Source organism: Erithacus rubecula (assembly GCF_903797595.1).
Source record: "Erithacus rubecula genome assembly, chromosome: 2".
Taxonomy (NCBI): domain Eukaryota; kingdom Metazoa; phylum Chordata; class Aves; order Passeriformes; family Muscicapidae; genus Erithacus; species Erithacus rubecula.
This window is the reverse complement of record NC_136685.1, coordinates 30258334-30270269: the sequence shown is the minus strand read 5'-3', so window position 1 is coordinate 30270269 and position 11936 is coordinate 30258334. Positions and strand designations below refer to the sequence as shown.

General features: G+C 35.9%; 1 protein-coding gene across 1 annotated transcript in view; it reads left to right on the top strand.

Annotated features, from left to right (window-relative positions):
- Window positions 1–769: 769 nt before the first annotated feature.
- The window catches only part of IMPG1 (interphotoreceptor matrix proteoglycan 1), a gene marked incomplete at its 5' end in the record, with an annotated part of 54448 nt that continues 43281 nt past the window's right edge, over window positions 770–11936 (top strand). Inside the window, one exon of the mRNA XM_079298293.1 lies at window positions 770–836. Within this exon, the coding sequence (XP_079154419.1) occupies window positions 770–836 (67 nt within the window). The remainder of the gene's footprint in view (window positions 837–11936) is intronic.

Below are 11936 nucleotides of genomic sequence, written 5' to 3'. Positions count from 1 at the left end.
TTTCCCACCACTTTCTCTTTTCATCCCACTGGGCAGCACTTTCCCTGCCCCAGCCACAGTTTGGCATCAGAGTGTGCCAGCCCTGAGCACTGCTGAGTCATCACTTCAGCACTGTCACAGAACATCACCATCACTGCTCCAAGGGGAACATTGCAGCAGCAGCCTCGTGGGACAGGAAGGGAGACAGGACTGCAGGGCAGCAGAAGAGCTGAGTGTTGTGCCTTCTTTCAGGAAAAGCCAACTCCTGGGGTTTATGGTCAGTGGTTTGGAAACATCACACTTCTCTCTCCCCGTGCCCACATGCCCACCTCCAGAATGCCCAAGGAGCAGTGCTCAGAGGCAATGGGAACTAGAAGAGACTTCCCTTGTTTATCATGGTGCTGTTGAAGTCTTCTGGGGTTGACAGATGCCGCTCCAGAAGGTTAATAAGATGAAGAAAGCTCTTCCAGCTGGACCGTAAGAGGGATTATGTCTGAGCAGCAGATAAACAGATTATTCCAGAAACAGACACTGCTTTTTTTTTCAAAACTTCGTCACTCTTGTCTTACCACTCCAGCTCCAGGCTAGAAGAGTGGGCGCTGGAGGGGCTCGCCCAGCTCTTGCACTCCGGCACCTGTTGCAATTCAATGCAGTCCAAGGCTGGAGACACCTGAAAAATAAAGACATTTGGGGATTTTTGTTCTCTAAGAAAACAGAATTCTTCTACTTGTCCAAAATATTCTTGTTTCCTGCATGACTGGTCTTGAAAACTGAATGATCAACAGACAGTATGCATTTGAAAACTGGATTAATATTTTTGATCATTTGCCTTGCCCTCCAAGTTCAGGGAAGCAGAGGTAAGTTCATGTATTAAAGGTTTAGATGAGTTTTACATTGCATATGTTAAGAAGCAAAATATTTGCAAGATCAAGGGCTTTCATATTACAGAATTTTTAGTTTAGAATGCAGTGTTTTGACAATTCAACTGGAGATGCTGTGGTTAGTGATACTGCTATAAAGCTGAAAAAGGAAATATTAGCATCATTTCTTATGTGTGTTTAGCAGGTTTTACAATATCTGTAAGAGATGCCTTTTAGCTTCATTTTACCTGTACATGTTCTGTTAAGAAAAAAATATAATCTGTGAGACAAATATATGGAAAAAAGGCTGGAAGATCATCTAAGTGTTGACACTGTTAAAGACTGTCTTTCATCACTGAAATGAAGAAAAAATAACAAATTGACTAGTGAAGAAAGTTATTCTGATTATTAAAAACAACTTCAAAAACTTCTAGATAGACAAATTCCAGAAGAATATATCACACTGGCAAATATACAAAAAATGGCAATGCCAGTAAGGAGTAATGTAATAATAACTATAAAATTATTTGCAAGAAAACAGAAATGCAAGGAACTTCTCTGCACTTAGTACATCAGTTAACTATAGTTCTATTTAAAAACATTTAAAAGTTCACAACATTTATAAAGCTACTTCCACAACAAAAAAGAAAAGATGGAGATGTGATTTTCCCTGGTTAGTCTCGTATTCAAAAGATTCAGAGCACTGGGGAATGCATTTAATTTTGGAGGAGGTTTTTCATTAACTTCTCCATCTATGCTTTGATATTTGCATAATTGAATTAAAAGCTAACATTACAACTGCTATGTGTGCTCAAGTCAATGGCCTTCTAATTTTATGTCAGGCCTGTTAATTAAATGCAAAGAATGTAAAATTATAAAAGATAAGTCTCCTCAATGCTATCTAAATATTTGTCAGGGTGACAGTATGAAACACAGCCTGCTGTCAATACTAGCCAGAAAGTTTCATGTTTGGGGTTTTTCTAAGAAACTCCTGGTTTTTTTTAAGAAACACAGAAATACAGATCACAGTGCTTGTATCTCAGTTAAACTGTGTATATCTTCTCTAGTGGACAATTAAAGTCCTGGAAAAAATCATTGGGAAAATATATAGTAAGCACTAGAATTATGTTTTGTGGCTCTTGAATTTTACTTTTTGATTCTATGCAAATAGTTTCATTTAATCACTAATGATATTTTGGAAATGTGGGGAAAAAATGAGAGAATGATGATATGACACGTCTGACAAGAAAACACGATTTATCAAGATGCATTGTTTTTGCATTAAAGTTGCATATTCTGTGGAAGAAAGGGACAGAATGAATTCGAGGCAGTTCACACATGCTTGTTGGCATTGTTGCAGCCCCTATTTATGACTTAGAAAGCAATAGGGGTAAAAGTGGCATCACATAGTTTTACCAATTGCAAATTGTGATTGCATGTTGCAATACACTCTTCATAAAAGACCAGGAAAATGATGGGGGACTATCTTGGCAGAGAGAAATACTAAATAACTATAAATATTCCTTGCCAGCAGTTTCATAAAGTGCATGTGGAATGCATAAATGAATTATAATAATTATTTTTTGACCTTTAGTCATGTCATACATAATTTTTAAAACTATTTGATTTTAAATATATGCACACAGATCTCAAAGCACTTAATGCTTGTGTGAAGAAACTTCTTTTTCAGAGCAGAGCTGTTATTTTATGATTTAGCATTAGGGTCAGATACTTACAGAAAATATTTTTTTAAGAGTATATTCAGTAGTCTGAATATTTGCATGAATCACTCATTAGGGCTCCTAACAGAGAAACTTTGGACTGACCCTTACAGGGTGTTTTGAGACATTTATGATAATTGAAATTTGCAGCACAAGTAAACTGGGACAGACTAGGAAATAAGGGACTAAAATATAAAACGACCCCATCTTAAACAACAACAAAAAAATAAATAGAGATAATTTCTAAATATTTAAAGGGTTAGTCAGTTGATTTTTTTTTTCCTCATGAAAAACTCTGCATTTTCTCACATTTATATTTAACAAAAAGGTGTTTAACAAATATGGAGCTTCTTAGTAATGATTTTTCGTCCTTCCTCCCTGTCCCTATTTAAGGACCCAGAGAGTCCCTGTCCCAGCCACTTGGAGCCCCCCTAACTCCACAGTAATTAGACAGGAAACATTAGAGAGCAAAATTAGAGTTACAGTGCTTAACTCTGGCCATAATTTTGCCACTGCCCTGACAAAAATCATCTCTAGCAATGGGAAGGAAAAGTGAGAAGTATAAAAATTTTATGACAGCAAAAAATGTGTGCACAAAATCAGAATAGTAAACCACTGAACAAGCAGTCTACCAAAATGCTTGGAGCTTGAGAGCTTGGAGCTCTCAAAATATGCCTTGATGCTGGGAACATCCTTGCTCTTGATACTGAGAACAGGGGGCAGAGCATGTTCAAGGCTGTGGCATTTTTTATTCAGCAAGCAAATACCAGCTATTTACTCAGCCATTCCTTAGGACACAAAGGCTTTGTGTGTGCTCTATGAAATCATTTTAATTCATTCTGACTCAGCCCTTCCCGCTAGGCTGTTCTAATTCAGCAATAAATGTTTCAGATCTTCATTACTGTAATTGCCCTCAAAAAATTAAAAAAAAATAAGTATTTGAGCAAATTTGTGCCAAAGAAAAGGAAAATCAAGGAATGTACAACATCAAACAAAGAAAGAAAACAAGATACATCTGCTCTTTGCACTAAGGTTATCTTCCTCTTTCATGCATAAAACAAGAATTATGTTAAAGTTGGCTTTCTGGTTTGGGCTTATAAACTTATGAAAAGTAAGAAGTATCCTTTGTTCTCTCTTTGTTAAACAAATGTACTATATATGGGATTTGATCTTTTCTGCTTTCTGGCTTAAAGCCAAACTTTAATATATATACTAGACCATTGTCACTGAATCCTAAAGATTAATTCCAGAAATAGTCATGCCTGTGCTGTAGGGAGCAGTGAACTACATGTGAATGAGCAGCAGGATATGTGGGACTTTTCTCAGAAAATACCTGTGGACAAGATGATCAATATTAATAATCAAATGTTTTCTCCTTCTACAAGACATTGATTTACAGGCTACAATAACATAACTGGGAGTCTTAATTTACTAGAAATCCAGATTGTTTGTGTTCATTTCCCAGATAATTTTGGAGTCTTTGTGCACTAACTGGCATGGCCAACACCCATCACATAACAAACATGGTGTTTTCTTTCCAGATGACATTTTTCTTCCCCAAAGGAAAATTCTGTATGCATTCTACTGCATTTTGATGCTTTGGAATATTTTAAATATGTTCTCCTTTTTTTTTTTTTTTAGCACTGTCCAACACAGTCCCTTTGGAATTAAAATTAGTCTTCTGATCATTCTCTGTCACATAATTCTTTCATGTTAATCAGGAATTAGGTGCACTATCTTGTACATTCCATGAGGTTTGTACTTTGCAAGCCCCACTGTGCTTCAATTTCTTCCCCTTCAGAATGTGTGATATTGAATAACACAGTTCTTAAAAAGAAAGTAACTATCTGCCTTCATATACATGTCTGCTGGCATTTAGTCACTGCCAGCTGCTGTTTACTGGACAGAGACTTCAGAAGAGTGGCCTGCCTGGAAAACATAAGATTAACAATAATCTGGGAGTACCCTGGCACCTGCCACAGTGTAGGTGTGTGTTTGTGTACCCTTACATAATTGTAGCATGCCTTATCATTGTATGCAAGCATCAATCTATGATTCATACTCAGCATCAATCATAGAAACTTCAGCAGTTTCAGGCAGCAAACAGTGATGCACTCATCTTTAATTTTGTGGTTTCATGGTGATGGCACAAAATTAAGATATTTCTATTCAAGTCCTTTTCTCTTTCCACTTCTGCCTTAAAATTCGATCAATAAATAGTCATGCTCAGATCAAGAATTGGATTAGATATCCTCCAAACCAAACTTGGTCTATGCAGCTTGATACAAAACTGAGTTAAGTAAGGTTAAGTGCAAGTCAGGCTCTGTCAAAATGAGGTGGGGTCAGTTAGCCAGAGACTGTAGATTGTACTGCAGAATGAGGGACCCCAAACTGTGAGGAAAATTAACCAGTTCCAATTACACAAGCTGAAGTAAAGAGATGGCACTGGCACCTTTTCATTCACCAGACATCCTAATTGTTATCATATGTGAATACAGTTACCTCCATGAGCCCATTCTGCACTTGACTCTGACTCATAGCACCAAAACTATGGAAATGTTGCTCTTTCTCAGAGAAGGCTGTACCTCTTGAGAATGGCTAATCAGAAAATTAAGAACAGAGGTTCTCAACTGAGTGTTTTATCACTGCAGATTAGACACGTCCCTCCAAGAACTACTCAAACATTTAAGGCATTTTCTTGCATCCTTTGATATCATATCCATATCAATTTATAGAACAGTCTTTCAGGTCAAATACTTCTAAGATGGCCAAAGAAATATAAATAAATACGTTTCATACATGAGCATTAAAACCAGTCACTCTTCAGTGCTGTTTCTATAAGCTGACTGTTGCAAGATTCACAAACTGGCAATGATAACATAGATAGCCTTTGAAATTTTTATGAATCCCAACAGCAGAAGCAAGCACAGTTGATGAATAAAAACTTTCACCTTTCTGTCTGAAAGAGAATAGAAAAATTTCTTCCTTTAATGAGACATATTACATCTATAAAAACATAGGCTTCTTACTGTGTTTTTTCAGGTTACAAGAAAATGTGTCAAAATCATATGTTGACTCAAAGATTTCTACATGTTGGATATTTTTGGTGTGCGGAGACAGCATTTATTGTGAATGTGGCTTCATCATTAGTACACAACAATATATTCACAAAAGCAGGAAAATCTTACCAGTTGCAGGTTACGATTTCTATTCTCATCTATAATAGGTGGATAATTCTCTACATTTTTCCCATGAGTTGTATAATTAGTGCAATTCAAAGAAGTTACTAAATTATATGCTCTAGAGAGGGAGACAAAACTGTTTGTCTGTTATAAGGCCCATGCATAAATTCCATTAAAATTGTTCCAAATCCTTTGTTTCTTCCTGAAGTTGGTTGCCAATTGTATTTCTCCACTTGGCATAGAAAACCACACAGACATGTATGAGCAGAGGAGGTGAGGAACAGCTGAGGGATTCTGATACCTATTTTAGCTTCCCAGTGTTGCCTACTTGCAGAAATTAAACTCTTCATGCTTACTGAAATCCAAGAGAACACTGGTTTATGACAGCCATGACCTTTGGTACCAAAATGTAAATCCAGGTTAATACAAGTGTTCTGAGAAAGAACCATTATCTAATGCCATCTCCTAGCTCTGAACATAAAACCATTAAAACAAAAAAAAAAAAGTGGGAGTATTTATTAAAATTTGCACACTTACTAGTGTCATTGTTTATATCATATATTTCAGAATAATTTATCACATTCTACTTCAGATTTATTCCCATACATATTCTGAGGTGTAGGTTGTTTCATTATAACCAAACATTTTGCATTTTTAACATAAGAATTACAATAGGAATGTATCACCAAGATTCATGGGTGTAACCAGATTGTTCACTTCTCATAGACATTTGAAGAAGCTTTATCATGTGTTTCTGACAAGAGGAAGGATTTATGAAAACCCACCATTTTCCTGGATTCTTGAGAAGGAAACCCCTTGGTATTGATCTTTTTTTTAAATGAACACAGCCTTTAAAAGGTTGAAAATTATAGAACTTACCTTTTAAGAAGCCTGGAACTCCTCTTTTGTGTCATAGAGAGCTTGAGGGCAGCAGCTTCTGAATATGTGAATGTGATGTTTTGTCATGTTGAATCCAAGCAAGAGATATAGGAATCAGGCATATTTTGTCTTTTGTAAAAAGTCTCTACTGCACAATCAGAGCCTGGCACATCCCTGACACATAAAGTTGATGCTGAGTCTTGCATAATATGACATTAGTAGGTACAGGAAGGGTTCTATAGTGTTGAGTGTGTAGCCATCATCTCTGTTCCTGTTCTTGTATAGGAAGTTCATGAGTGAATTTTAGCCAGTTGGACACAGGATCTTCCAAACTGGAGGCCTGGACCTGTCCCCCATAGGTACAGAATTTCCATAATTAGAGATCCAGGCCTCATTCCACAGGCAATATTTCTGTTTGGTCACATTGAATAATGGAATTTACAAAGCCAATGTACCAAACAGGAATTACCAAGCTCATTGTCCATATTCTTTCTGAGAAATTTAAATTACTTCCTTGTAATATATGTGTCTTAGCCCCTTTTCCTTTTTTGGAAATGGAGGCATTCTTGGCCACAATTCCTCTTCTACCAAAGCTAAGCATCAATGTCAATTATCTTTCAGCAAAACTTCCCCACAGTAGTGGCTATTCCCTCTGACTCAGCAGTTCACTGGCTAAGTGCACTAAACCTGCAGAAGTGAGACCCAAAGTGAGTTCCCCCTGTGCCTCAGCTGCCTCAGCTACAGCCCAGATAACACCCACCAGGAGGTAACAATCATCACAGCTCAGTCCCTTTCAAAGTTCTTTCTCTGTGTGCATTAAAAACAGTCCAATAACACATTGGACATGAAGATAAGTTCAAGCAAGCCATATAACCTTGGGTTTAAGGGCATTGAGCTCTCAGACAAGACCTGAGAAGATTAAACATTAGTACTAATTTTACTAGTATGGAATTCCATACCCTGAACTTTGCAAAACTGGTTGTGAAAACACACTTGGAAATGCAAAGCAAACACAGTCAAAGTAGCAATATCTAATAAAACACTGGCAAATCAGGCCTGAACATCAACAAGAGTAAAACCTCCACTTTCACATCTACATGGGAAGACAGAGATTGCTGGACAAAGGCAGCATTTGGTGATAGAACCATGCCTTATTTTAATCTATCCCTGCTCATCTAAGCCCCTTCAAATCCAGTTAGACTATTCCCATGCAATAGACCTGAGGAAACATGCTGTGGAAGGGAGAAAAGATTTTAAAAGGAACATACGGAAAGCACATATCATGGGCACCCTGTCACTGGCAAGCTCCATTAGATGGTGGGATCCTCACCGTGGAAGGGAGGAGAGTGCCTCTGGGTGAAGAGCCCAGGTATTACCTCTCTTTGTACTTTCTATGCTCCATCTGGTGTTTACACTGATCAGCCCACTAAGAAATCCCAAGATCAACTTTTCAGGACTGGTCAGCCGTGCTTTTGTTACTGACTCAATTATCAACAAAATGTAAGCCCCGCTGTAAATGTAACCTCAACACATTTACAGAGCTTTGCTGAATTTACCCTCCTGATAAGCTTTCCTCATAGTATTTTGACATTTTCTTTACATAAGCCTTGTCCTTTAATTATTATTTTATTGTGTAGACAATAGGTCTCATTTATCAGTCAAGCATTCCTCTTTATCCTAACAAGATGGTAACTGATTTTTCAGGCTAGTTTGCTTTTCCACACATTCAAGCCTTTGGATAATTTTAATGATTAATTATTCAGACTTCAACAATTTTGTCTCCTTGAATTTTGCTGTCAAATCTTTAGCTACCATATTTTTTTATTCTTCTCTTAGTATTCAATCACACCTACATTTTCTCAGGCCAAATAAAAATGAATGTTTACTGGCAAAATAATGCTGTAGATACCAGCTGTTCTGCCCAGAGATAATCTACATTGCTGAAAAATGCAATTTTTCAACTTCAACTACCAATTCCAGGATTTGAGGCCTTCCAAACTAGTACTATTAACAGAGAAATTAATAAAGCTATATAGAGAAGCTTCCACTCAATTTGCACAAAAAGGCATGAATAAGACCCTCTTGCTTCTATGTTTATAAAAGCCAGTTTTAAAAAAAACAACTAAAGCTGACCAATTATCTGAATAACTTGAAACTCTTTTTCTCTAGAATCCTTTTCAATATTGATGTAGTTTTCCTTTTTTGACATGCAGATTATTAAGAACTTATAGGAACTTTTGATATCTGTTCCTCCTGTCTTGTTTTTTTAGTTAGGGTATAAATTTGATAATGCCAGTCTCAAGAGACACAGAGAAGAGGCCTGGCCTAATTGCAAGAATTCCAGATTTTTAATATGTGAAATGAATACCATTTATCTGCCTGAAACCAAAACCTGAAGAGCAGTACTATGCACTTGAGAGATTGGTATGGATATCAAGGCACTTTGATTAGATCCCATATGAATTAGGTTGCTGTATCATATTTTGAAATTTGTTATATGCTGTTTTGAAAAAACTTTGTTATATTTGATCTAAGTTCAGGACTAGATGTCAGGAACTCCAGAATTTAATAACAGCTGACAGTGATTCTGTAGATAACCTTGGTAGAACTACCTCAATATTTTTCTGCAAGTATGTCACGTGGAAAATTTGGACCTGGTGTAGATTCTTTCATATGAGAATAAAGGAGAGTTAGACCTTTGTTTAAGGCATCTTGGAGATTAGCTGAAGTAGAATAAAGCATTATCAGACTTCTACAGTTATCTGTCCTTCTGCCCTAGAGCTATCAAAGAAAACTAAAAAACTTTAACATACCTTTTAAAAGCAAAACTGAGACAGTCACCTCTGTGAAATAACAGAGCTAAATAATAAAAAGTCAAATTGGACAGGGTAGATTTGAGGTAAACACTGAATATTTTAATTGCATGTGCTTGTATCAGAAAAAAAAGAATTAGAAAAAAATACTGGTGTTATTTATTTTAAGAAAAGTTAACCAACTTAGTGATATTTAGATTATTTACATGATCAAATTATGTAACTGTAAAATTTGCTTCACTCCAGTTTATTCAATTACTGTGTTGCATAGTAAAAAAAAAAGGGGGATCAACTAATATCTATGGATTCAATTTCATAATAGCTTGTGTCTTTTTAAATAATTTTTTTTCAACACAGAACAGTGAAATCAAGGAGTCTGAAAAGATATAGATGGAGGTATATTTTAGTAAAATATATGGCTGAAACATGTGTGAGGCTTAGGCAAAAATTTCCCACTTGAGAATTTCAACAAACACAGGGGAAAACACAGATCTGAAGAATTATGAGGAAATGTTTATACCAGAAGGCAGGTTTTCTTCCATTCACAATCAGCAAATATTAGGAAATTCATGCTGAGCAATCATATGTAGAGAAAGGCTGATACTTTCTCCAATTCAACTTTTGCTTCAGTAAAAAAGTGATTTCAAAGAATTGTGATAATAAAAGTTATTCTAGTAAGAGAAATTTACTAACCACAATATATAAATTAAATTAACCTTTTGCAATGGATATACTTTAGAAGCAGAAAACAACAAACAAAACAGCATTGAAGGGAAAGAATGAAAAGAAAAATAATTTTTAAAATCTACATCCATCCTAAATAGGGTGTAGAAGAGTGCAAACTGAAAGCAGAAAATATCTGGTCACTTCTCAGAATGAAAAGTCTAAACAGGGACCCTGACAGAGAGACTTTGAAATAATTGCAACAATCATTTGAGAAGAATCTCCTCTGTCAGTTTTACGAATAGTATAATTCTTAATTCAAGTTAAAGACTTAGAAGCAAATCCTGGAGAGGAAGCAAATCCTTCAAGAAAGGGCTCTGCTCCATAGAAAAGCTATCAAAGAGCTTAGGGACAAAATCCTCTGCCCCAGTTGGTCGGGCTGCCTGGGCAGCTGGTCCATCGCAGTTAATGCACCTTGTGAAAGGTAATAGACTTAGGGCTGGCTGCTTTCCATGTGGATTTTTGATTCCCTCTTCTAGAGGATTTCAGGAATCTACTTTGAGATTTCAATGGCATTGGATCTTCTGTCATCCCATATAACATTCAAATAACTCTGTGGCTCAGTGTCTGGCCACTTGTGGGTTCTGTTGAACCCAGCGACGCATTTTTACAGGGGAAATTCCTTTTGGGCAGCTTATGGTTCATGACCTGACATTAATGTGGAAAAATTACTTCCCCTTCATTTCATGTCAAACATGATATGACCGCATCATCATTTTAAATTACCTTGCAACAATTAGGCAGTTATAGGTGTGCAGGTCACTGTCTCTGGCATGCATTAAAAGTAATAACAATCACCTATTGCCTTTGTTTTATTACTTCCTTTCTTTCAGATTATATTCATCACAGTCAAGCAGTCGATTTTTTTCCATATCAGAGGAGAACCTATCTTAAAATATAGATGTTGCTACTGTGATTTCTACAATGGATGTTTGTTTGAAAATTAATAAGGACTGAGACATATACAAATAGACATACATTTATATGTCTACTGACACACGTGGTAGAACATTCTCCATTATTAATTTCACATACTATTCTTTTTATAAAGGAATAAACATATAAAAGTATGTTTTTCAATTATTTTTCTCCTACCATTTATGTGCCCACTTTTCTTTAAACATTTAATTAACACAATTCCAAAATGTCAATATAATGTGTTTTTAACCTTCCTTATTTTCTCTTGACTTGCCTAAGAACAGGATGTTTAGTGTTTGTTATATGCAGCATGACATTTTTTCTTTCTCCAGTAAACTGGTAATTTTTTACTCTTAATTTTCTTGGTAGTGCTACTCCTTCTAAACTTATTCCTTTTTAACCCTACTATTTCCCCTTATTCTTCCATTAGAAGCTTTAAAAACATTTTTTGAAATAATTTTTTCACTTGATTCATCAGGCTGGATGAACACACATACCATAAAGTTTTCTAATTCTTTCAAATGTCTTCTATTCTGCTTGTATTTCTCTTTATTTTTCATCTGTAATTACTGTATCAAATTACAACCATAAAGGGCATTTCCAAATTTGCTTTAACATCTTCATTTACGTGTATGCAAAATTTTGGAAGATAACCTAAAAGCTACTCGTTGCTTCTGTCACACGATCCTGCAAAAGGCTGTATTTCAGCTCATTTAAATCTATGGTTTATACACTATTTTTAACATTAACTTTTTCACATTAAATTTAGCTGCTATGTCATGTAATACTGCAATACAAATACTTAGGAAGTGGAACTAGATGAGTCCTGGATTTTTGTGATGGACGTTCCTATTCTTGAGA